This window comes from Diabrotica virgifera, chromosome 7 (assembly GCF_917563875.1).
Source record: "Diabrotica virgifera virgifera chromosome 7, PGI_DIABVI_V3a".
Taxonomy (NCBI): Eukaryota; Metazoa; Arthropoda; class Insecta; order Coleoptera; family Chrysomelidae; genus Diabrotica; species Diabrotica virgifera.
The window spans coordinates 170,698,549-170,725,598 of record NC_065449.1 but is presented as its reverse complement, the minus strand read 5'-3'; the positions used below and the strand labels follow the sequence as shown (position 1 = coordinate 170,725,598).

Genomic DNA, 27,050 nt, shown 5'->3' with positions numbered 1-27,050 from the left:
TAAATATAAACATTTTTATTGTAAAAAATCTTTTAATGTAATTTACTGATATTCCTATAAAAAAATGTGTCACATTTGCTTTGTAAACCTTTCTTTTGCCTTTCATAGCCACATATTCCATTTCCTTCCTGGTTTTTTGTAGACCACTTCTCTCAGCTGATTCTAAAAGAAAATAAAATAAATGGTAATTTTTCTATCCTTTACAATTAACAATCAGAAGAAATATTTACAGGTAATAATATGCATAAATAATAATAATAATAAATTAAATAATATTTAATAAAGAAAATAGTAAAACATTTTTTATTTTGACAACGACGTCCGATGTGGAAGTAGAAACAATAATAAAGTTATTTTTTCAAGTAAGTTGTGGCTTATTTCCCCATTAAAATAGTTACAATAATTACAAAAATGCCACAAAGAAATAGCTTTTTCACAAACAAATAAGTATTTTGTTTTATTATATTTATTGTTTTGATTATTTACTTTAACTTAAGATTATAACTTAATTCTTGTTTTCTATTTCTGATGTTTTTATTTATTTACCTTCAATATTAATCTGTTTTCTTGTATAATCTACTTCACAATAATTATGTGATATATTGGACTTAAAATGAATTCAAAAATTTTTTGTAATTGGGCAACAATGTCAACTTAGATCTCTGATGTAGATAATGAAGAGCAACGGTATCTACAGTTGGAAAAATGAAAGAATAGGGCTTTTCATCGATTGTCATTTGTTTCGAGCTTCTGTCATGTGTCACATAATATTAATATATCTACGTCATATGTCTTTGGTTTGTATTATTGTATATACCAATAACGTATGTCGTAGATATATTAATATTATGTGACACATGACAAAAGCTCGAAACAAATGACTGTGAATGAAAAGCCCTGTACCCATGAACGATCACATCAATCACTTATTTTGTATTTGCTATCTTTTTCTATTTTAGAACAAATAGAAAATGATATAAAAACTAAAAATAAAAAACTGGAGAAAAAAAGGACGAAACAGATCATAGTGGAGAAGAATCCTGGAACAGGCCAAGACCCAGAAAGGGCTGTCGAGCCAATGATGATGATGATGATGATCTTTTTCTATAACAAACGTTTGTGATTTATAGAAAAAGACAGCAAATACAAAATAAGTGATTGATGTGATCGTTCATGGTTATAGGGCTTTTCATTCACAGTCATTTGTTTCGAGCTTCTGTCATGTGTCACATAATATTAATATATCTACGTCATACGTTATTGATATAACCAATGATACAAACCAAAGACGTATGACGTAGATATATTAATATATGTGACACATGACAGAAGCTCGAAACAAATGACAATGAACAAAGCCCTATAGGGCTTTTCATCGATTGTCATTTGTTTCGAGCTTCTGTCATATGTTATATAGTCTGTGTATAATATTAATACAACACGGATTATACGACATATGACTGAAGCTCGAAACAAATGACTGTAAATGAAAAGTCCTATTCTTTAATTTTTCCAACTGTATATTGTAATTGTATTATTAATTGGGTTAAGCATATTACCTGTGTGATATAAGCTATTGGAACAGCACGGTCTCTCAAACGAACAGTTGAAAGTGAAGTTCTGTCAATATCTTTTTCTAAAAAATGTTTTGAACATACTGCTCTATTAACAAATCTGATCAATACTTCATGCCTTCTTCGCAGGATCTTCTGGAAAGCTAAAAATACAAAATATATGCATTACTGAGCATTATTACCAAATTTTAGTTTTAAATAAAAAATATGATTAATGAACTCACAAAATATTATAAAAAGCAGCTTAGAAATTGTTTATTAGTATAGTCGTTTCCCTAGACACAACTGGCTAGTGATTTAAGTAGGTAATTTTTTTGTTTTTGGCCAATTTTGCCAAAATTACTATTTAGTTATTATTTTTTTGCCAATTTTACCATTGTCAAAATTATTTACTAAAATCACTAGCCAGTTGTGTCTGAGACTAAGTTTAGCGAACCGACTATACTATTCATAAAAAGGACAGTTTACTGTGGTATTCATTAGTTGGTAATACTATTATAGTGTGTGGTCTGCCATCCTGTTTATAAAGGCATACATTAGCAAAAACGCAAAAAAAATTTAATTTTACAAATAATCCGTTTGTTATTATCTCTATTTACTATTTTAGTTAGGAATAATCAAGTTTGTGGCTTATTCGCAATTATTAAAATAATAAATGGATATTTTCTGAAATAGGGGCATGCCTTTGTTTACATATTTGCATAGGTACTAACCTTTGAAACGTTATTCCTGCAGATTTTTTATCTACATTGCTTCTGCTACTCCAACTGATTTTATGCACTATGTTAATAATACTATTAAAGTTATTATAAAAGTATCCGAATTAAAAAAATATTCTTAAAAAGCACAAATAAAAACAAACAACGATCACGGCAAGGTGGCCAACGGCCAAGGCCAAGATGCATGCCAAGATGGCCGAAGCGCCGAAGTCCGAAGTGAGGTCATTGGTCGTTTTTAGTCACGTGATGCCCTCTCTAAGCACCATGCACAAATACATGCGCCGTGAATTTGAAAATGAACATATAGCAACATTGGTAGTATGTTCACAGAATGTCTTATGGTAACATTCCAGGAATAATTTAATCAGATGTTCACCGAATGTTCCCTAAATGTCCAGGACATTCAAATATTGATAGAACTTTGGTAGTACATTCCTGGATTGTTGTGTGTCGTTAGGGCTGTACTTTTCCTCTGACTATATTTAAAATACGGCACTTGTCTAGTCCGAAGTGCATACTAATATCATTAGAAAAAGTTTCTACAGTTTTTAGCATCTCATCGAGTTGGTTTCGAGTGGAAGCCATTAATTTCAAATCATCCATGTACAATAAATGATTAAGCTTCGCCACCACATTGTTGTTATTTTTGATGCTAAAACCTGTATCTGTGGAGTTCAATAGCTGAGATAGTGGGTTCATAGCTAGACAGAACCACAGAGGACTCAACGAATCTCCTTGAAACAGGCCCCGGCTGATTGCGATATTTTCAGTTTCGATGTTACTTTCACCAGGTATTTGAAGGTGAATTCTAGTTTTCCACTCTGTCATTATATGTTGTAAAAAGGTCACTATATTATCATCGACTTTATATATTCTCAATATATCTATTGTTGTGTATAACGGAACCCACCTTGCGAGTCGTGACAGATGACAGATGTCGAGGATGAAAGGCAGAAAAGCGCGCTTACTTCTTAGTTTTTAGGTTAAGAACCATGTATCTCTTGTGATCTAAAATAAAGTCAATTTCATCATAGTACGCTATTTAATTCAATACATATCATATTGGCGACGATTCAGAAAGAACGCCACGTTGGTATAAGCAGGTATAAGTCAATAAGTCATTGCAAATTTTGTGTTCAGGGCAGTAGTCAATATGCCAAAGTTCGACGAGTTTAATGCTGCGAAGGAATCGTTTGAAGCCTGGGAAGAGCGCTTGCAGCAGTATTTCATAGTGAACGACACTGAAAATGAAAAAAAGGTAGCAAATTTAATAACATTTATGGGTGCGAAAACGTATGATACGTTGAAAACATATTTATTCCCAGATACCCCTGCAATGAAAACATACGATCAGTTAGTAACGATACTTAAAGCCAGATATGCACCAGCTACAAGCAGTGGCGGTCCGTGAGGTAGTGCCATAGAGCCATGGCACTACCTTGCTAACTATCCATAAACATATTTTTTATCTTCAAAACTTTTTAATTCCTATTAATTTTTTTGTGTGTATTTCTTTTGATCTTCATAAATTATATAAAATATGGCAACTATGGGCGCAATACAATCCCTGCCGACAGCGGAGAGTATTCGACAGGAGAATCTCCTTCGCGCCGAAGTCGGTACTGGCACGAGCAAAGAGAGAAAGATTTTACGAGCATTATATGTAAGTGACAGAGAAAGAGCTATATTGGACTATTAGTATACCTTAACATTAGAATCTCTGTGCCAGGCACGAGGGTATGAAGCCAGGTCTATTTATTTTGAGTTTCTTTACGTGCTGGTTTGTCGCTTTTATTATGTATATTTTCTGTTAAAAAGTTTTTGTATTTATAATTAAACTTTTAGTGCATCATGATCGTGGGTATTTGATAATATTTTGATTATTTATTAAGTTTAATTTAGTAATTGACAATAAAGATTAGTATTTTAAAAAATTTTTTGGTGGTTTTTCGCTAGAAAAAAAACTACAAATGTTATAAGGTGTTGTGGAGCTTTCGAGTTAGCTTTAAGAGGTCACGACGAAAAAGAAAATTCAGAAAATAGAGGTATATTTAAGGAGCTGGTCAATTTTAGCGCCGAATTAGACAAATACTTAATGGTTCATACTATTCACAGTACCAGATCTTTCAAAGGTCTACCTTCTCCGGACATTTAGTTGCTTATAATTTATTTATGTCCGAGGAGTTTTCTGCTTATAAGCATCAGTTCTCCGAATCATTTCTTAATGAACCATGGAGACAATTTTAATTTTTAAGCAAAACTCGGTTTAAAACTGAATTAGAAGTAGGTACTGTATTAGGGAGACGAATTAAGTACTACCTCTGGGGCTGTTTCGCTATCGGTTTTATTGTAGAGGGAAGGTTTAAAAAGCACATTTGAAGAAACTATTAAACTTTTAAGTATTTTAGTTACCATTCCTATATCAACATCTGAAGCAGAACGCTGTATTTCGATGTTTACATCGAAACCTAGTGCTTTAGGTATGCTATCTGCAGAAAAGCATTTTGTAAATTGTATTGATAATTTTAATTATAAAGTCATTGAAAACTTTGCAACCAAAAAATAGAAGAATGAACTTCATATATCGTAAACTTTAAAAGTGGCATTACAAAAATTTGTGCATGTGTGTGAATAATGAAATAGTATTATTTTTATAAATTGGTAAATAGAGACTAAATAGTAATAACAATTTTCAAGCACTATCAGCAGTAAATGCTGGTGGTAGGTTAAGAGGTTTTTATTATTAATTAATTTACGGAACTGTTTTGATCAATGTTGGACAATTTCTTGGCACCTCAGATCAATAAACTTAAGATATAGATAAAAGTATCTGCGCATATTTTTTTTTTTAGTTTTTGTTGTCAGTATACCTTTTTTGGACAATATCGTGAATCCGTCACTAAAAATTTTGGCGGCTGCCCGAGTTGTGGCACTACCTTCTTAAAGTGGTACGAGCCGCCACTGGCTACAAGTGTAATCTATGAAAGATACAGATTTCATAGTAGAAACCAACAAGCAGAAGAATCGCTAGAGCAGTATGTAAAAGAAGTAAAAGCACTGTCAAAGTCTTGTAAATTTGAGAAATTCCTCGATCAAGCCCTACGAGACAGGTTAGTTTGCGGTATTAGTAATACTAATATTCGGACTAAGTTACTTAGCGAAGCTGAGACCCTAACGTTTGAAGATGCTTGTAAGAAAGCCTTAAGTCAAGAAGCAGCTGAATGTCAAAGCAAGCTTGTTCAAGGGGTGGCAGCAGTATCAGTAGGCAAACTACAAATGTCTAGTAAGCAATATCGTAGTCAGTCAAAAAGTCAGTCAGAGTCCAGGAACCAGTCAGTGTTGAAACCATGCTTTCGATGTGGAAGACGACATCAACCAGAAACATGCCCAGCAGTTAATTGGGAATGTTTTTTCTGTCAAAAAGTGGGACACACCAGTAGAGTCTGTAAAAGAAAAAAAGTTAACCAGGTAGAAGTGACCGAAGAGGAAGAGAGCAGTGAATTGTTGCAATTAGGCCATATTGCAGCCCTCACAACGGGTATGGAAAAGCCCTGGAAAGTGAATGTGCAAGTTGAAGGTGTGCCCTTAGTTATGGAAATCGATAGTGGTGCATGTAAGTCAGTCATCCACGTAAGTGATTTTTCAAAATATTTTAGTAAATGCAAGATGAACAGTACTAATGTTAAGTTAAGAGCAGTTACTGGCAATAACATTTCAGTTGTAGGTCAAATTTATGTAAATGTCTTGTATAAAAGCCAGTTAACCTTGTTGCCATTATTAGTTATTGAAAGCTCAAATAGGTTTTTGCCTTTGATAGGAAGGAATTGGCTAAATGTTTTCAATCCTTCTTGGAAGACAGCCTTGTTTAATCAGTTAACACTTGATTATAGTGTATCAAGCAGTGAAAATAATGGAAGTAAGAATAATTTAAGTTTAATGGGTATAGATCAGAATTTGTTAATAGGCCTTGGGCCCGCATATACAATTATTATTTATGACCACACCGTTGAAACTTTTTGTACTTGTTATTTGGGTGGAGTCGGACAAATTTTGAGCTTGGCGCATTATGGTAGTGGGGCGTTTATCTGTCAAGCGGTGACGAAGTTGTCAATTTTATGCAAGAAAAAAATTTATTACCACATTGGTCATTCTATTTTAATCAATGGATTTTGTCATATAAACAACGAAAACAATTTTGTCGGACAAAAATATTGGGGCATATGACGCGTCGGACACGCTAAATATGTCAAATTTATGAAAATAATAAATTTATTACCACATCGATAATTTTAACGGTATCTATCATAAAACCTTTTTACAATATTGTGGTAACCTTGTCGGACAATTTTCACGGGGCATATGCGCAGTCGGACGCGCCGAAGATGTCAATTTCCTGAAAATTTTTTATTTATTACCACATATGTCATTTTTATTTTGTACTGTTCTTTTACATGTGTAATGCATATTGGATCACTTGTCGGACAAAAATAATGGGGCGTTTTGGTACAATTAAAATAAAAAGTAATTTTTATGCATACAGGGTGTTTGGTAAAGAATGGGCCATAGCTTAACCTCAGGTCCCTGAGGTTAAAATAGGCCGATTTAAGCTAACTTACCTTAGTAAAAAGTTTATAATAGCCGAGATACAGTGTGTCAAAGTTAAACTTTTTTTTTATTTATTATTGAATATTTCCTGATAGGTATGAGATAACAACATGAAATTTTATATCTGGGGGTTTCTTGGGTCGAGAAATCTATATTCCTTACCAAAAATTATGCATTGCCCAGAGGGCGCCACATATGCCTTTCAGCACTCATTTATTACGTTCAATTTTTTTTATCCCTCACTCTGTATAATTTTGACATTAAAATTTTTATTTTCCTATTAGTTTTACTTAAAAAAGGTATACTTCTTTCATCTTCCTAAACTCAACCGTTTTCGAGATAAACGCATTTTAAATATGCGATACACCATCATTTTTAGCATAATATCATTGTAGTTACACCCGAAAAATAACTTAAAATTTATGAAAATAATAAATTTATTACCACATAGCTAATTTTAACGAAATCTACCATAAAACCTTTTTACAATAATGTGGTAACCTTGTCGGACAATTTTCACGGGGCATATGCGCAGTCGGACGCGCTGAAAATGTCAATTTCCTGAAAATTTTTTATTTATTACCACAGATGTTATTTTTATTTTGTACTGTTTTTTTACATGTGTAATGCATATTGGATCACTTGTCGGACAAAAATAATGGGGCGTTTTGGTACAATTTAAAAAAAAATTAATTTTTATACATTTTTGACTTCATATTAAATTACGTATTTTTCGGCTCATATTACCCGTATGCGCGCCAATGGTGAATATTAAATTCTTAACTGTAGTTAAAAAATGTAGTTAATAATGTAACTGTAGTTAATACCCAAAATTAATTTTGGGTACAACTCTAAGTCATCATCATCATCATCATTTGGCTCTACAACTCTATGTGAGTCTTGGCCGCGTTTACTATTTCCCTCCATTGTTGTCGGTCCTGAGCAGCTATTTCCTATTGCTGTACTCCCATTTTGCGTAGATCGCTGGCTACTGCGTCCTTCCATCTCTTTCTTGGGCGACCAACTGACCTTTTTCCATAGGGCCTTTCCCAGAATGTGGCGTTTAGAAGTCTTTCGTCACTTGATCTTAGTACGTGACCCGCCCATCGTATTCTGTTTGATTTAATGTAGCGTACTATGTTTTCATCTCCGTATATTGTCTGGAGTTCATCATTGTGTCTTCTTCTCTATTCTCCAAGTCATACCCTTTTAAATTTTTTACTTAATGTGTGTAACAATTTTCAGCTAAATCGATCTAAAAATAACCGAGAAAAACTGTTTTAAAATTTTTTTTGATAATATCTCCTCGTCGATAGCCTAAAATAATGAAGTTTTCTGTTCTTTTGCCCCAACATTTTTGTCAGACAGTTACATGTTTTGGTTAAGAATATAATTAGTTGTAACTTACTACTTTGTCGGAAAAATGGTTGTAAAGATAAGGGGTACACGAACCCAGCATAATTTAAAAGTATAGTTTATCAATAAAAATTAAATTTTTTGTCCGACTTTGGATTTGCCCCAATATTTTTGTCCGACACTTAGATTTTTTGATTTGGAATATAACTACTTATAACCCGATTTGTGTCGGAAATTTTTTTTATTTCGAGAAAAAAAACTACAGAACTATGTTTGTCGTTGTTCAAGGAGTATGTACGCAAATATCAGATCACAATTTTTCTAAAATTTTCCCTCTTGTCGGAAATTTTTTTGGAAAAATTTTGAGTACAGCTCTGCGTCTACCATTTTAAATGTTTTACTTAGTGTGTGTACCAATTTTGAGCTAAATCGATTCAAAAATAACCAAGAAAACTGTTTTAAAAATTTTTTTGATAATACCTTCTCGTCGCATAGGCGTAACCAGGGGGGGGTTTTGGGGGTTGTAACCCCCCCATTGGGATGTACTTTGAGCTCTATACGCTTAACACCATAGCCCTCATAGACCTTCCAGTAGTTGTAACCCCCCCCTTTCAGGTAGTTGTAACCCCCCCCTTAGGATCATCCTGGTTACGCCTATGTCTCGTCGATAGCCTAAAAGAATTAAGTTTTCTGTTCGTTTGCCCCAAGATTTTTGTCAGACAATTACATTTTTTGTTTAAGAGTATAATTACTTGTAACTTACTACTTTTGTCGAAAAATGGTGGTAAAGATAAGGGATACACGAACCCAGCATAGTTTAAAAGTATAGTTTATCAATAAAAATTAAATTTTTTGTACGAATTTGGATTTGCCCCAATATTTTTGTCGGACACTTAGATTTTTTTATTTGTAATATAACTACTTATAACCTGATACTTGTGTCGGAAATTTTTTTTATTTCGAGAAAAAAAACTACAGAACCATGTTTGTCGTTGTTCAAAGAGTAGTACGCAAATATCATATCACAATTTTTCTAAAATTTTCCCTCTTGTCGGAAATTTTTTTGGGAAAATTTTGGGTATAGCTCTACGTCATACCCTTTTAAATGTTTTACTTAGTGTTTGTACCAATTTTCAGCTAAATCGATTCAAAAATTACCGAGAAAACTGTTTTAAAATATTTTTGGATAATACCTCCTCGTCCATAGCATAAAAGAATTAAGTTTCCTGTTCGTTTGCCCCAACATTTTTGTCAGACAATTACATTTTTTGTTCAAGAGTATAATTACTTGTAACTTACTACTTTTGTCGGAGAAATGGTTTTAAAGATAAGGGATGCACGAACCCAGAATAGTTTAAAAGTATAGTTTATTAATAAAAATTAAATTTTTTGTCCGATTTTGGATTTGCCCCACTATTTATGTCAGACACTTAGATTTTTTGATTTTTTAATATAACTACTTAAAACCTGATACATGTGCTGAAATTTTTTTTTAATTCCAGAAAAAAATAGAGAACGATGTTTGTCGTTGTTCAAGGAGTATGTACACAAATTATCAGATCACAATTTTTCTAAAATTTTCCCTCTTGTCGGATTTTTTTTTGGGAAAATTTTGGGTACAGCTCTACGTCATACCCTTTTAAATGTTTTACTTAGTGTGTGTACCAATTTTGAGCTAAATCGATTCAAAAATAACCGAGAAAACTGTTTTAAAAATTTTTTTGATAATACCTTCTCGTCGATAGCCCAAAAGAATTAAGTTTTCTGTTCGTTTCCCCAAGATTTTTGTCAGACAATTACATTTTTTGTTTAAGAATACAATTACTTGTAACTTACTACCTTTGTCGGAAAAATGGTTGTAAAGATAAGGGATACACGAACCCAGCATAATTTAAAAGTATAGTTTATCAATAAAAATTAAATTTTTTGTCCGACTTTGGATTTGCCCCAATATTTATGTCGGACACTTAGATTTTTTGATTTGGAATATAACTACTTATAACCTGATACTTGTGTCGGAAATTTTTTTAATTCGAAAAAAAAAAAACTACAGAACAATGTTTGTCGTTGTTCAAGGAGTATGTACACAAATTATCAAATCACAATTTTTCTAAAATTTTTCCTCTTGCCCGAAAATTTTTTAAGAAAATTTTGGGTTCCGACCTACGTCATACCCTTTTAAATGCTTTACTTAGTGTGTGTACCAATTTTCAGCTAAATCGATTCAAAAGTAACCGAGAAACACTGTTTTAAAATTTTTTTTTGATAATACCTCCTCGTCGATAGCCTAAAAGAATTAAGTTTTCTGTTCGTTTGCCCCAACATTTTTGTCAGACAATTACATTTTTTGTTTAAGAATATGATTATTTGTAACTTACTACCTTTGTCGGAAAAATGGTTGTAAAGATAAGGGATACACGAACCCAGCATAATTTAAAAGTATAGTTTATCAATAAAAATTAAATTTTTTGTCCGACTTTGGATTTGCCCCAATATTTTTGTCGGACACTTAGATTTTTTGATTTCGAATATAACTACTTATAACCTGATACTTATATCGGAAATTTTTTTTTATTTCGAGAAAAAAAACTACAGAACGATGTTTGTCGTTGTTCAAGGAGTATGTACGCAAATATCAGATCACAATTTTTCTAAAATTTTAACTCTTGTCCGAAATTTTTTTGGGAAAATTTTGGGTACAGCTCTACGCCATACCCTTTTAAATGTTTTACTTAGTGTGTTTACCAATTTTCAGCTAAGTCGATTCAAAAATAACCGAGAAAAACTGTTTTAAAATATTTTTGGATAATACCTCCTCGTCCATAGCCTAAAAGAATTAAGTTTCCTGTTCGTTTGCCCCAACATTTTTGTCAGACAATTACATTTTTTGTTTAAGAATATAATTACTTGTAACCTACTACTTTTTTCGGAAAAATGGTTGTAAAGATAAGGGATGCACGAACCCAGCATAATTTGAAAGTATAGTTTACTAATAAAAATTAAATTTTTTGTCCGACTGTCGAGTTGCCCCAATATTTTTGTCCGACACTTTGATTTTTTGATTAAGAATATAATTACTTATAACCTACTAATGTTGTCGGAAAAATGGTTTTAAAGGTAAGGGTTGCACGAACCCAGTATTTTTTAAAGGACAGTTTATTAATAAAAATTAAATTTTTTGTCCGACGTTGGATTTGACCCAATATTTTTGTCGGACACTTAGATTTTTTGATTTAGAATATAACTACTTATAACCTGATACTTGTGTCGGAAATTTTTTTTAATTGGAAAAAAAAAATACAGAACGATGTTTGTCGTTGTTCAAGGAGTATGTAAGCAAATATCAGATCACAATTTTTCTAAAATTTTCCCTCTTGTCAGAAAATTTTTTAAGAAAATTTTGGGTACATCTCTACGTCATACCCTTTTAAATGTTTTACTTAGTGTGTGTACCAATTTTGAGCTAAATCGATTCAAAAATAACCGAGAAAACTCTTTTAAAATTTTTTGATATTACTTTCTCGTCGATAGCCTAAAAGAATTAAGTTTTCTGTTCGTTTGCCCCAAGATTTTTCTCAAACAATTACATTTTTTGTTTAAGAATATAATTACTTGTAACTTACTACCTTTGTCGGAAAAATGGTTGTAAAGATAAGGGGTACACGAACCCAGCATAATTTAAAAGTATAGTTTATCAATAAAAATTAAATTTTTTGTCCGACTTTGGATTTGCCCCAATATTTTTGTCCGACACTTAGATTTTTTGATTTGGAATATAACTACTTATAACCTGATACTTGCGTCGGAAATTTTTTTTTATTTCGAGAAAAAAAACTACAGAACGATGTTTGTCGTTGTTCAAGGAGTATGTACGCAAATATCAGATCACAATTTTTCTAAAATTTTCCCTCTTGTCCGAAATTTTTTTGGGAAAATTTTTGGGTACAGCTCTACGTCATACCCTTTTAAATGTTTTACTTAGTGTGTGTACCAATTTTCAGCTAAATCGATTCAAAAATAACCGAGAAAAACTGTTTTAAATATTTTTGGATAATACCTCCTCGTCCATAGCCTAAAAGAGTTAAGTTTCCTGTTCGTTTGCCCCAACATTTTTGTCAGACAATTACATTTTTTGTTTAAGAGTATAATTACTTGTATCCTACTACTTTTGTCGGAAAAATGGTTGTAAAGATAGGGGATGCACGAACCCAGAATATTTTAAAAGTATAGTTTATTAATAAAAATTAAATTTTTTGTCCGACTTTGGATGTGCCCCACTATTTATGTCGGGCACTTAGATTTTTTGATTTGGAATATAACTACTTATAACCTGATACATGTGCTGAAAATTTTTTTTTTAATTCGAGAAAAAAATACAGAACGATGTTTGTCGTTGTTCAAGGAGTATGTACACAAATTATCAGATCACAATTTTTCTAAAATTTTCCCTCTTGTCGGAAAATTTTTTAAGAAAATTTTGGGTTCCGACCTACGTCATACCCTTTTAAATGCTTTACTTAGTGTGTGTACCAATTTTCAGCTAAATCGATTCAAAAGTAACCGAGAAACATTGTTTTAAAATTTTTTTTTGATAATACCTCCTCGTCGATAGCCTAAAAGAATTAAGTTTTCTGTTCGTTTGCCCCAACATTTTTGTCAGACAATTACATTTTTTGTTTTAGAATATAATTACTTGTAACCTACAACTTTTGTCGGAAAAATGGTTGTAAAGATAAGGGATGCACGAACCCAGCATAATTTGAAAGTATAGTTTACTAATAAAAATTAAATTTTTTGTCCGACTGTCGAGTTGCCCCAATATTTTTGTCGGACACTTTGATTTTTTGATTAAGAATATAATTACTTATAACCTACTAATGTTTTCGGAAAAATGGTTTTAAAGGTAAGGGTTGCACGAACCCAGTATTTTTTAAAGGACAGTTTATTAATAAAAATTAAATTTTTTGTCCGACGTTGGATTTGACCCAATATTTTTGTCGGACACTTAGATTTTTTGATTTAGAATATAACTACTTATAACCTGATACTTGTGTCGGAAATTTTTTTTAATTGGAAAAAAAAACTACAGAACGATGTTTGTCGTTGTTCAAGGAGTATGTAAGCAAATATCAGATCACAATTTTTCTAAAATTTTCCCTCTTGTCAGAAAATTTTTTAAGAAAATTTTGGGTACAGCTCTACGTCATACCCTTTTAAATGTTTTACTTAGTGTGTGTACCAATTTTGAGCTAAATCGATTCAAAAATAACCGAGAAAACTCTTTTAAAATTTTTTGATATTACTTTCTCGTCGATAGCCTAAAAAATTAAGTTTTCTGTTCGTTTGCCCCAAAATTTTTGTCAAACAATTACATTTTTTGTTTAAGAATCTAATTACTTGTAACTTACTACCTTTGTCGGAAAAATGGTTGTAAAGATAAGGGGTACACGAACCCAGCATAATTTAAAAGTATAGTTTATCAATAAAAATTAAATTTTTTGTCCGACTTTGGATTTGCCCCAATATTTTTGTCGGACACTTAGATTTTTTGATTTGGAATATAACTACTTATAACCTGATACTTGTGTCGGAATTTTTTTTTATTTCGAGAAAAAAAACTACAGAGCGATGTTTGTCGTTGTTCAAGGAGTATGTACGCAAATATCAGATCACAATTTTTCTAAAATTTTCCCTCTTGTCCGAAATTTTTTTGGGAAAACTTTGGGTACAGCTCTACGTCATACCCTTTTAAATGTTTTACTTAGTGTGTGTACCAATTTTCAGCTAAATCGATTCAAAAATAACCGAGAAAAACTGTTTTAAAATATTTTTGGATAATACCTCCTCGTCCATATCCTAAAAGAATTAAGTTTCCTGTTCGTTTGCCCCAACATTTTTGTCAGACAATTACATTTTTTGTTTAAGAGTATAATTACTTGTATCCTACTACTTTTGTCGGAAAAATGGTTGTAAAGATAAGGGATGCACGAACCCAGAATAGTTTAAAAGTATAGTTTATTAATAAAAATTAAATTTTTTGTCCGACTTTGGATGTGCCCCACTATTTATGTCGGGCACTTAGATTTTTTGATTTGGAATATAACTACTTATAACCTGATACATGTGCTGAAAATTTTTTTTTAATTCGATAAAAAAATACAGAACGATGTTTGTCGTTGTTCAAGGAGTATATACACACATTATCAGATCACAATTTTTCTAAAATTTTCCCTCTTGTCGGAAAATTTTTTAAGAAAATTTTGGGTTCCGACCTACGTCATACCCTTTTAAATGCTTTACTTAGTGTGTGTACCAATTTTCAGCTAAATCGATTCAAAAGTAACCGAGAAACTCTGTTTTAAAATTTTTTTTTGATAATACCTCCTCGTCGATAGCCTAAAAGAATTAAGTTTTCTGTTCGTTTGCCCCAACATTTTTGTCAGACAATTACATTTTTTGTTTAAGAATATAATTACTTGTAACCTAATACTTTTGTCGGAAAAATGGTTGTACAATAAGGGATGCACGAACCCAGCATAATTGGAAAGTATAGTTTACTAATAAAAATTAAATTTTTTGTCCGACTGTCGAGTTGCCCCAATATTTTTGTCCGACACTTTGATTTTTTGATTAAAAATATAATTACTTATAACCTACTAATGTTGTCGGAAAAATGGTTGTAAATAAAAATATTTCAGGAAATTGACATCTTCGGCGCGTCCGACTGCGCATATGCCCCGTGAAAATTGTCCGACAAGGTTACCACATTATTGTAAAAATGCTTTATGGTAGATACCGTTAAAATTATCCATGTGGTAATAAATTTATTATTTTCATAAATTTGACATATTTAGCTTGTCCGACGCGTCGTATGCCCCAATATTTTTGTCCGACAAAATTGTTTTCGTTGTTCATATGATAAAATCCATTGATTAAAATAGAATGACCAATGTGGTAATAAATTTTTTTCTTGCATAAAGTTGACAACTTCGTCACCGCTTGACAGACAAACGCCCCACTACCATAATGCGCCAAGCTCAAAATGTGTCCGACTCCACCCAAATAACAAGTACAAAAAGTTTCAACGGTGTGGTCATAAATAATAATTGTATATGCGGGCCCAAGGCCTATAAAGTCAGACATGCAATCAAAACTAAATTATGTTGTAAATGATTGTAGTTATAATCAGCATAAAAGTCACCTTATATCAGAGTTGAAGTCACAGTATTCCAATGTATTTAAAGATGACCCCAACTCCCATATAAGAAATATTAAAGTTGAATTTAAACTAAAAGATAATGTACGTCCTATTTTTCATAGAGCATATGATATGCCATATGCCCTTAAGTCTAAGGTAGAGGACGAGTTGAATCGGATGGTAGAGTCAGGAATTTTAACTAAAACTAAAATTAGTTCGTGGGCCAGTCCTATAGTAGTTGTTCCAAAGAGAGAGAAAACATCTTTTAGAATATGTGTAGATTTCAAGAAAACAGTAAATCAGGTTATTGAGTCAGATCACTGTGTATTACCTCTACCAGAGGACATATTTTCAGAATTGTCGGGAAATAAATTTTTTACAGTCTTAGACTTTTTTTTTTTTTTTTTTTTTTTTTTTTTTTTTGGGAGGTGAGAATCTTCAAAAGACCGTCTGGGAAGGTGTCCCAGGTGTGTCGGATTCGATCCGTCACGCTTCACCGTGCCGAACCGCCTACCGACTAAACTCACCTCCTCTTCCTCCAGCCGACAGGTCTGGAACCGCTCTTGGCGAGCATGTCTGACTCGTCGACCTTACTCATAACTCCCCCCGGGCACCCTCTGCGTGCACTCCGTAGATTAAGCGGCCACCCAGCCGCCCCGTCCCGCACACACCCCGCACAAAGACCGGTCGGTGAAGACGACCGTCCCGTGCAGACCATGTGCGGGTGGGGCGACCGGGGTGCCCCCAATCAAACATGAACTAGCAAAAGGATACCAGTCGACAGTTACGAGCAACTCCAAACATTCGTGCTTTCATCAATTCGCACTCACACTCATACCCATTCATTCTACAGTTAACAGGAAGCAGTCAGTGAGGTTGGGTGTAAAAATCCTCCCCCACTACCTGATACAAAACAAAAAACAGACTAAAACAAGACAAAACAGAAAGTAAACAAAACAATACAAAGGCAGTCAGCATGGGTTAGATGTAAAAGGTCCTCCCCCTGCTGACTACCGCTTACAACACGCAACACATTTGAGTAATAAAATTGATTTAAAATGATAAATATTGTATAAATAAGATTGAAGAAGTAAATAAGAAGATAAAACAAGATAAAATAAATAAATAAGTAAAACTAGTTAAAATAAGACAGACAGCGCAGGTTGGATGTAAAGGATCCTCCCCCCACTGGCTGCCATCTGCGACACAAAAATAAAAACGTTAAAAAAATAAATAAATAGACGGTCATCCCGCTTGCAGTCGCCTCTCTTTCTCCTCTTTGTGCTTCATTGTCTTCGTGACAAAAGCAATGATCAGGTCGAAGTCTCTCTTGCTATTGATAGCTTTATCAATTAGCTCGTGAGGCTCGCCTAGAGGGGATCCCAGTCCCAGCTGCAGCTCGGTACGTCCCGCCTGGTATGCAGGGCACACGAAGACGACATGCTGCGCGTCATCCACTACTCCACACTCAGGGCATAGATCGTCCATGGTTTTCCCTATACGATGAGTAAACTTCCTGAACGATCCATGTCCCGTCAAAAATTGTGTGAAATAGTAGCCGACGCGCCGATGCCGGCACTCGTACCACCTCACCACATCTGGAATCAGGGATCTCGTCCAGGCCGCCTTCTCGACTTCGGCTGCCCATTCCCTCTGCCACATCTCTAGACTTCTTTTCCTTTCTTGTGGACCTGAACCTATTGCCCCGTTGCCCCTCTGGTACATTCGGACTCTTTCTCTGGCCAGGATGTGCACCGGTACAGACCCAGCCACCACCTGTAAGGCAATGGTTGATACGGTTCTATACGCGCTGCACACCCTGATCAGAGGTTTCCTTTGTGTCCTAAGAAGCACGTCTTTATACTTTTTCATTCGAAGGACCTCGTGCCACACTGGGGCTCCGTATAAAACTATGGATAAGATGGATTGTGCCATCACTATTCTCTTCTGGGATCCAGGACCCCCTATATTTGGCATAAATTTATTTAGTATAGAGGTCCTTTCTTCTGCCTTCCGACATGCTTCTTGTACGTGTTGTCCGAATTTAAGCTTGTCGTCGAAAATAATTCCGAGGTACTTAACCGTCTTTTGGGGTCTTATTACAGAGCCTTTATATCCAAATATTATGTCATCTCTCTTTCTTGGTCCCCTCAAGATAATGGATTCTGTCTTCTCTACTGCTAACTTTAGATCATTTCTCTCTATCCAATCTGCGGTCTTCTGTATTGCTTCGTTTACTTTTTGTATTATTCCCCTATTCATGTCGTCTTCGACCAGTAATGCTAGGTCGTCCGCGTATGCAATCGCTCTCACTCCTCTCTGCCTGTTTACTTCTAGTACCCCGTTGTATAGTATATTCCAAAGTAAGGGTCCCAGGACTGACCCCTGGGGTACACCCGCGGTCATTTCTTTCTTCTTTTTCTTCGATATGCATACGGTTCTTTCAGATAGGTAGTCCTTTATTATGTTGGACACATACTCTGGAGCCCCAAATTCGACTATTCGGTCTACTATGTGACCCCAGTTTGCTGAATTAAAAGCATTTTTTATGTCCAACAGAACAAGGACCACCCATCTTTTTTTACTTGCTTTAGCCGCGTCCCTTATCCAGGTCGCGGCATCGACTGTCGATTTACCTTTTCGAAATCCATATTGTTGATTTGATAGCACTCTTTGATCTTCCAACACGCCCTCCAGCCTCTTCTTGATAAGCCCTTCGTAGAACTTACCAAGGCAGTCCAGAAGGCATATTGGCCGATAAGAGGCTGCTGAATCGGGGGGTTTCCCAGGCTTTAGGAGTAGAACTAAGTTCGCTTCCTTTAAGTCCCTGGGAAACTCTTGCTTCTGCAGTAGGTCGTTGTATATTCTTCTGATCAAACCTGGTTTCTCCGTTGCTATTATTTTTATTGCCTCTGGTGGCAGCCCGTCAGGGCCGGGAGCTTTCCCTGTCTTCATCTCCTGACCAGCTATTCTAACTTCCTCTTCCGTGAACTCCTCTACCATCGTTGGAAATATCTTAATGAAATTTTGATGATCCTTGGTAGGAAAGAGGAGCTCAGCTGATTCCATCCGCTGGTCTTCGTCGAGTCTATATGGGGCGATTATTTTCAGCGTCTTCATAGTGATCTTGTACGCATCGACCCATATATCTTCGTCCAATGCTTTTATCAGGGTCTGCCACTTTTCTTTTTTCTCTTGTTTTATTTTTTTATTTAAAGTTTTCTTTAGATCTTTATATATTTCCTTGAGCTCGAGGCTGCCCTGGCTTCTCGTATAATTCCTTCGAGCTCTGAGGCATCTCTCCCGTAGACCTTCTATCTCATCCGTCCACCAGTAGGGGGATTTTTTATTATCTTTTCTCTTCACGGTGGCCAAATTTGCTGCACTTTGCAGTGCTCTTCTCAGTTGGCCAAGGTCAGAAATCTCTTGTTCATTAATTTTCCTGACCTCCGATAGGTACTTGGTTTTGTTAAAATAAATCTCCGTGTGTCCTATCGGCCGCCTTATTCCCCCTTTAACCTTTATTTCGTATTGTATATACCGGTGGTAGGTGAATAACTGATCGTCAAGGACATCCCAGCCGTGCACTCTCCTGGATAGCCCTTCACTCGCGAACGTAATATCAATGTGTGTTCGGCTGACCCCCCTTACGAATGTTGGTTTGTTATTGTTTAATACTTGGAGGCCAGCCTGGGCTATCCATTCATTCCATATTTCCCCCTTTCTGTCGTTTATGGGGGCACCCCACAACCTCGATTTCGCGTTAATGTCCCCGGCGATCATCACTTCTTTTTCGTTCGTGGCGGCGCTCATTATTTCATCTACAATTGCTTTGTATCTTATCATAGGGATATTTGGGGACACGTAGCATGCCAGCAGGCTGAAATCCCTCAGTTTTATGAGGATATGATTTCCTCCCCTGACAATACCACGCACCCCCAAACCCCTATTTCTAAAGAGCACCGCCACATTCTTCCCATTATCCTGGACCCAACCACCGGCTGATGTTATTTTTTTGTTCGGTTCCGGGACGATGAGCAAGTCTATTTCTAGCTTGCAGGCTTTTGCGTGGACAAGGTCGTGTGCTCGGCGTGCCCTGCCCACGTTCACCTGCAATATCCGTATACCAGGTTGATCCTTGAGGTCCACTTTGGTTCAGTTCCCAGAGGTCGTTTCTGCGTCGGACTCACGTCTTTCGAAAAAATTAAAAAGCATAAAAGCTAAAACAAATAAATTAATTAATATAAATAAAATAAATAGATACGGTATATAGATAAAATATGTAAAAGTAAAAGAATTCAATAAATAAAAGCGGTTTAGTAAAATTGAAATAATAGAGTAAAATAGAATAAATAAAATAAATAAAATAGATAAAATAAATTTTAAAGATATAAAATAACACCTAGGTGGGCTGTATATGGGCCCACCTTCGTTTTCCAGGGAGTCTATTTTATGTTTGGTCAGTTCGTTTTAGGGGTTCCCCTCTCCTCCCCTACCGTATACAAGGGCTCGGTACGACGGACAGGCCATCCTGTCCATCCTATGCCCTTCTTCTTTGCATACCGAGCAGTACGGTTTATTACCGCAGCTTGCAACGGTATGTCCCGTTTGGAGACAATTATAGCAGCACGCCGCCCTGCTCTCTTCCTTGCATTCGTAAGTGTTGTGCCCGAACTTTAGGCACTTAAAACACCTAACTGGGTTGTGTCTCTCCATTATTGGACACACAACCCACCCTATTTTTATTGAGCCGTACCTCCTCAGCTCTTCCGCTATGGAGGGGCGTACGGCTATCGTAGCTACCTGCTCCCCATATCTGTTTGTTCGTAGAACCTTGACTTCTATCTCTCTCTCAGGAACGCCTGTATAGCTCTTTATCATTTTCTTTAGAGTTTCCTCACCAACCCCAGGGTCCAACCGCGTAATCGTGAAGAAAGTCTCTTTTCTTCTGATTGCCGTGTCCATCCCGTTCATTTTGCTGTCCAGTTCAGCCCTCAACTTCTCCGCAGCCCCTCTTCCCTTTAACTTTACAAGGAGATCTCCCCCATTCGTTCTTTTTAACTTCTCCACTTGTAGACCGATTTTTCCAATGTCGATTTTTTCTCTCATTTCGCTAAGAACTTCGTTATATTTTTTCCCCCCCATCTTTATAAGGAGGGCTTCTTCTTGTTCTGACTTCTTCTCTACCTCGAGTTCCTTCCCTCTTACTATCATCTCCCATGAGATACTTTCCCTCCGCCCCACATATTCGAGGGCTTTCCTTATGATCTCCTTGTTAAGGTCGTTACCGGCTACGACCCGTACAACCTTTGGTGTTTCATCCATCTCTTTCTTAATTTTAGTTATAGCCTTTTCTGCTAGGTCGTATATATCGCCACCACTTTCTTTTTCTATTCCAGCGACAAACGTGTACCAAATTGTTTTTTTATTTTCTTTCCTCCTAAAGTTCTCAAGGAATTTGATTTCTCCCTCGTTCACTTCCTCTAGTGTTTCTGCCAGATCCTCTCCCACGTCCTTTATTATATTTTCTACCCCTTTGTCCTTCGCATCCTTTTTTGTTACTATCAGACATGTTTTCTTCTCGACCGTTTCTCGTAACCCCCCTTGTTCCCAATTTGTCTTTATATATGCTTTCTCCTCCCATTTGCTATTACATATACTCATGAAGGTTTTTTTTCCTCCCCCCATGTTTAGAGCCCTTTTAATTTTTTCTTGCTCTTCTCTCTGTCTTTCTTGTTCCACTTTTAGCTTACAGTGATCGCATTTTACTTCTTGTTGTGTTTTTTCGGCTATACTGTCGTCTTCTTTTTTGTTGTTAGTGGATTTTATGACCCCTAACAGTTTTTTTAATTCCGTATCCATCTCCACCTTTTCCCCCTTTTTTTCGCTTAGGTTAGTAAATATCTCTATTAGTTTTATATTTAACTCTTCGAGTTTCCTGTTTATTTTTTGTTGTTTGGTTTCGTTAGGAAACTTAATACTCTCTTCCAGTCTCTCCCTCTTCAGATCATTTATTCTCTCTAGACTGTCCCCTTTCCTTTTCTTCTTATTCATAGTTTCATCATCAAGCAAGAAAGAGGCTAACACCCTCTCCTGAATATTTTGCCATCCTTTTTCTATTTTTTCCACTTCCTCTTGTGATCTTTCCTCCCCTATCTCATCGTCATCATTTTCACTGCTTTCCAGCATTTCATCCCCTACTAGTGTCGACTGTTTTGGGGCAGTCGACCTGTTCATCTTCTGTTTCTTTTTATGTGAGTTTATGAGCTCCCTCTCAAAACTGTTCATTCCTTCTTCCCATTTCAAGTCGTCAGGCGACTGTTTTTTCCTATTCTCATTTTCCATATCCGTTCCATTGTCCGTGTCTCGCCGATGGTCGTCTTCACTCACCCCCGTCTGTTCAGAATTGTGTTTATTGGTACTCATATAAATTCCCACGAGTTGGGACGTACTATACGTCTGGCGCGGCAGTGCGCCCTTACCACGCCAAGGCTTGGTTACTTCGGGAGGTCGCCAGGTATCCCGAAGGGATCGTTTGTGATGCTCTAACCCTCGCATCTCTCATATCTTTGGCACGATGCCTTCCACCGTGATAGTGGGGATTGTTTTATTGAGGTTTACTCCTCTAGGCTTTTTTTCACGGTTGCCTCCGGACGCAGTGGCAGTTTGTATTCACAGGCTACCTGGAGTTTCCGCGTAACTGCTGCCTCCCCTGTTACGCAGGATTTGGAATGGATGTGTGGTCGGGTAAGACATGACGGCTACTCGTAGTGGGTATGTCGAAGAAGTTTTCGAATAGAAATTTGTGATCAGAGCCCGATGGCGGAGCCCCCCGCACACTGCTTTGGGGCCCCCCATCGACCCCCGGTCACAATGCTGAGGTGGACGAGATTAACTTTTAGGGATTAGAGTAGCCGTAGGGAAGTTGGAGGGTGATATACATCTGCTGAAGGCGAAAGGCGTCGCAACTGCTCGCCTCAGTTGCGACGCCTTTTTAGCGTCCAGCGGCGGTGTCCGGCGCTCACCCGGTGCACAGTCTTAGACTTAAAGGGAGCTTATCAGCAACTAGAAGTTAGTGAAAAATCAAGAGAATTACTTACCATCAACACACATTTAGGGTTGTTTACTTTTAATCGATTAACATATGGCATTAGTTCAGCACCTGGAATTTTCCAGACAGTAATGGAAAATATTCTTGCAGGTATACCAAACACCAAATGCTATATCGATGACGTATTAATTTATGGTAAATCTCTTGAAAATTGTCATAATAATGTAATTAATGTTCTTTCACGTCTAGAAGAATTTAATGTAAAAATTAATGAAGGAAAATGTAAATTTTTTGAAACAAGTGTTGAATTTTTGGGCCATAGAATTGATGAGTCAGGGGTACACCCTACGGAAGAAAAAGTAGAATGTATTAAGAAAGCTAAACCCCCACATAACTTAACGGAACTTAAATCATATTTAGATCTTCTTAACTATTATTCTAAATTTCTGCCTATGCTGTCCTGTGAACTAGGTCCGTTGTACAAGTTATGTAAGTCGAATGTTTCTTTTGTATGGTCAACAGATTGTCAGAAGGTTTTTGACAGCAGTAAGGTACTGCTTTTGTCAAACCAAGTACTCACCTTATATACCCTTTACTTCCAATATATGTCACTTGTGACAGTAGTGGTTTTGGAGTAGGAGCTGTACTGAGTCACAGAGTAGATGGGGAGGATAGGCCTGTTTGTTTTGCCTCGGGAACCTTATCATCAGCAGAACAAAAGTATTCAAATATAGAGAGGGAAGCATTAGCTATGTTTGCTCTTCGTAAGTTTCATAAATATTTATATGGTCGGAAGTTCACCCTTGTCAGTGATCATCAGCCTTTGCAGTACATTTTTGGAGCTAACAGAGGCATTCCAGTAACAGTCGCGTCAAGAATAACTAGATGGGCCCTTACATTGTCAGCATATGATTATACCATAGAATATAAGAAGGGAAGTTCAATTTCCAATGCAGATTCCCTTTCCCGTTTACCTTGTAAGGATAGTACTAAGGTGTCTGGTGAAATATTTTCATTTAACATGTTAAGTGAAGTCCCTTTGGACTTTGAAGATGTAGGCAAAGCAACCAAGCAGGATAATTTATTTTCCAAAGTAGTTGAGTTAACCCTATCTGGTTGGCCAAACTATGTACAGGGAGATGATTTAAAACCATATTTTAAACTTAGAAATAACTTTTCGGTTGAACGAGATTGTTTGGTTTTAGGTACTAAAGTAGTAATTCCATTCTCACTCAGGGTTAGAGTACTTAATTTGTTCCATGAACAACATACAGGCATAGTAAGACTAAAAATGTTAATGCGATCCTATTGCTGGTGGCCTGGAATGAATGAAAGTATTGAGAAGTTTGTTCAATCGTGTAATGTTTGTCAGTCTACTCAGAATTTTCCTAATAGGTCAAATGGCATACCATGGGCATTAGCACCCCATAATTTTTATAGGGTAAATGTTGATTTTTTCCAGAAGCAAAATTTTACCTTCCTTATTTTAGTGGACAATAAGTCTAAATGGATAGAAGTCAGGTTAATGGAAAATGGTACAGTAGCTAGGGAGGTCATAATGGTACTAAGGGATGTTTTCGCCATTTTTGGATTACCAGTAGAGCTAGTTTCTGATAATGGGCCTCCATTCAATTCAGCAGAGTTTGTTTCCTTCTGTCAGAGTAATGGAATAAAACCAATTAAATCCCCACCATATCATCCACAATCAAATGGACTAGCAGAGAGAGGGGTCCAAACAGTAAAGAAAGCATTAGAGCGCAATTTATTTTCATGTTCAGAAAATATAACATTAACTGTTGTGAAAATTAAGTTAACTAATTTCCTCTTCACCTACCGCAATACTCCTTCTACTACAACAGGCATTTCTCCAGCTCAGTGTATGTTTAAAGTCAGACCTCGAACCAGATATGATTTATTAAGACCATCTGAAAATGGTAATTTTGTAAACTCTGATCAACCAGTTCGAAATATTAAATTGTATAATACAAATGACCAAGTATATGTCAAAAATACTCGTACACATGTGTGGGACTTGGGAAATGTAGTTAAAGTTTTAAGTTATTGTACTTACCTTGTGAATGTTAATAATGTTATAAAATTTGTGCATGCTGACAGCATACGTCTAGCTAAGGAAAAACCTAGAAGTGAAGTGAGTGAGAGTGCAGTGATTCAAAAAGCGCCTTTAAATGTTGATGAGAGCACATCTGCACCCACCCGCCTGCCTAATATTGATGTAAGTGATGACATGGACCTTCAGGTGGAGGAAAACAATACTGCAATTCCACATTCTAGTAATAATGACACTGTTACTAGTAGTTCACCTAGGCATAGTCAAACTGATGCGACATCTAGAAGCCCTGTTTCCCCTCTTCTAGAATCTGAGCAGACACCTTTGCCAGTGGTTACCAGATATGGGAGAGCTGTGAAACCACCCAACAAGCTTTCTTTATAGAAGGGGAGAAATGTTGTGTATAACGGAACCCACCTTGCGAGTCGTGACAGATGACAGATGTCGAGGATGAAAGGCAGAAAAGCGCGCTTACTTCTTAGTTTTTAGGTTAAGAACCATGTATCTCTTGTGATCTAAAATAAAGTCAATTTCATCATAGTACGCTATTTAATTCAATACATATCATCTATAAGCCATTCATGCGGCACTGAATCAAAGGCCTTCTTGTAATCTATAAAAGCAGTAAATAGGTTCCTCTTTTTGGAATATGCTTAATTAGAAATGACTGAGTCGATGATAAGTTGTTCTTTGCAACCCATGGAACCCTTAGCGCATCCTTTCTGTTGAGGCTCTATGATATTGTTCAGAGCACAGTGTTGGTAGATTCGCCGGGCTACACAGGATGTGACCAATTTATACAAAGTTGGAAGACAAGTAATTGGGCGGTATTTTGCTGGATCTTGGGTGTTATTTTGATCCTTCGGTATTAAATAAGTGGTTCCCTGAGTTAGGAATGATGGTATATCCTGCGGATTAGAAATAACATAATTAATTAGTGTTGATAAGCATTCGTGAGCACTCCAAAACTTCTTGAGCCAAAAGTTTTGAACTCCGTCTGGTCCAGGAGATTTCCAGTTATGAAGCTCTTTGATGATATTTGAGACTTCTTCAGTGGTGAAGGGTTCGTAGAGAGTAGTAGTGTAGTGTTGGCAGTTCTGTGCCGTATCTTCTATCCATCCAGCATTGTTGTTAAGAGCAGCTGGTGTGGAAAGTTGATTTCCCCAAAAGTCATGGATTTCTTCTTGGCTTGGATAAGACTTATCGAGATTTTCTACGGTGGAATTGAGTTTTCGATAGAACGCCTTCTCAGCAGTCTCAAAAAGGGCATTGTCGGATTTTCGGTTGTTACTCACTTTGTACCTTCTTAGTCGTCCTGAATAAACTGAGAGTCTTTGTTTTAATGTATCCAGGGACTGTTGAGCTGTGTTGTTTTCTGGATCGTATCTTGAGTGTCTTGCAGTATTCCGTATTATTTCTTCAGCTCTCCTGATGATTCTTGTACTTCTTACACCTCGTATATATTCTGTGACTTGACCAATATCCCTACGCAGCAATTCAATCTTTCCGAGCAGTCTTTTTTCCCAGGGTGCAATTCTGCTACCAGTCCTTCCGTTATTAGTACCCGGTCGTGTTCTGACCTTAATGCCCAGTAGATTAGCATGTGCAGATATTCTAATGTGTGGGCTTCTACGACATAATTGTGTAGGACTTCAGTGTTCACAATTTGTAACAGCATACCTAGTCTCTTACAAGAGTTTATTCGTGGTAGCGATGGTCTGCTAAGTGGGTTTGTTCCATTAAACTCTTGTACAGCACGTGCCATTTCGCTTACTAGGTTATCATGTAGCTCGTTGTTTTCCTGCTCTGTATTGTCAGGTTGAGTTTCTTGTATGGCAAGCTCAGGAATCTGCTCATGCACTTCATTGGGGACTTGATCTTCAATTACATCGTTATGAATCTCCCGTTCGACTTCGCTTCTGATGATATTGCGTCTAGTCTCTGGGATAAGGTTGTTTCTTATAATTACCCGGTATTGGTCTGATACTCGTTGCTCCGATACTTGAATATCTGGGTACGTCCTGCAAAATTCGGCATACAGCTGTTGTCGGTAGCCGATTGTTTCTTGACCGAGGTTTGTCACCTTGTAGTAGAAGCGCAAAATATTCTCATTGATGGACACAGTCCATTTTATGCGCTGCCTCGGTCGTCCCGCTTGAGTGAGCGCCGGTTGATGATCCAGCGCAGCACCTTCGGCGGGTGGAGCTCTTGTTGTTTGGCTCGCTTGTGGTTGTGGTTGGGCTGTAGCTGATTGTATGACAGGGGCCCGCCTCCTCAACACCCTGCCACCGACGTCCCGCATGCTGTCACGTCCAGCGCCGGCTCCAGACGTGCCCTGGCGATCCCCAGGCAGCGATCCTAAACATAAATCAATATTCTCCATATTAATGGGTGTGCATTTTATACCTACTGCCAGGTGTCAGTTTTTGTTCCACGGCAAGTATCCCTGCTACCCTCTGGGTATTGGCGCTACGAATAC

At 36.5% G+C, this 27,050-nt stretch overlaps 2 protein-coding genes across 3 annotated transcripts; both read right to left on the bottom strand.

Moving 5' to 3' along the window:
* Positions 1-27,050, bottom strand: LOC126887622 (uncharacterized). 2 transcript variants are annotated; one of them, XM_050655226.1, is made up of 4 exons: positions 23,525-27,050; positions 2,288-2,752; positions 1,560-1,717; positions 1-162 (listed from the first exon to the last, which is right to left on the bottom strand). In XM_050655226.1, exon 1 carries the CDS (start codon positions 26,952-26,954, stop codon positions 26,019-26,021), a length of 936 nt encoding a protein of 311 aa, XP_050511183.1. In that variant the 5' UTR covers positions 26,955-27,050; the 3' UTR covers positions 1-162; positions 1,560-1,717; positions 2,288-2,752; positions 23,525-26,018. The 2 variants fall into 2 exon arrangements, with proteins under 2 accessions (XP_050511183.1, XP_050511182.1); XM_050655225.1 differs by having other exon boundaries at positions 1,560-2,752.
* LOC126888671 (golgin subfamily A member 6-like protein 22) lies at positions 19,923-21,878 on the bottom strand. The gene has a single exon (XM_050657033.1). It carries the CDS (start codon positions 21,876-21,878, stop codon positions 19,923-19,925), a length of 1,956 nt encoding a protein of 651 aa, XP_050512990.1.

Coding starts and splice junctions, on each gene's coding strand:
- LOC126888671 (XM_050657033.1), bottom strand. CDS start 21,878: ATGAGTACCAATAAACACAATTCTGAACAGACGGGGGTGAGTGAAGAC.
- LOC126887622 (XM_050655225.1), bottom strand. CDS start 26,954: ATGGAGAATATTGATTTATGTTTAGGATCGCTGCCTGGGGATCGCCAG.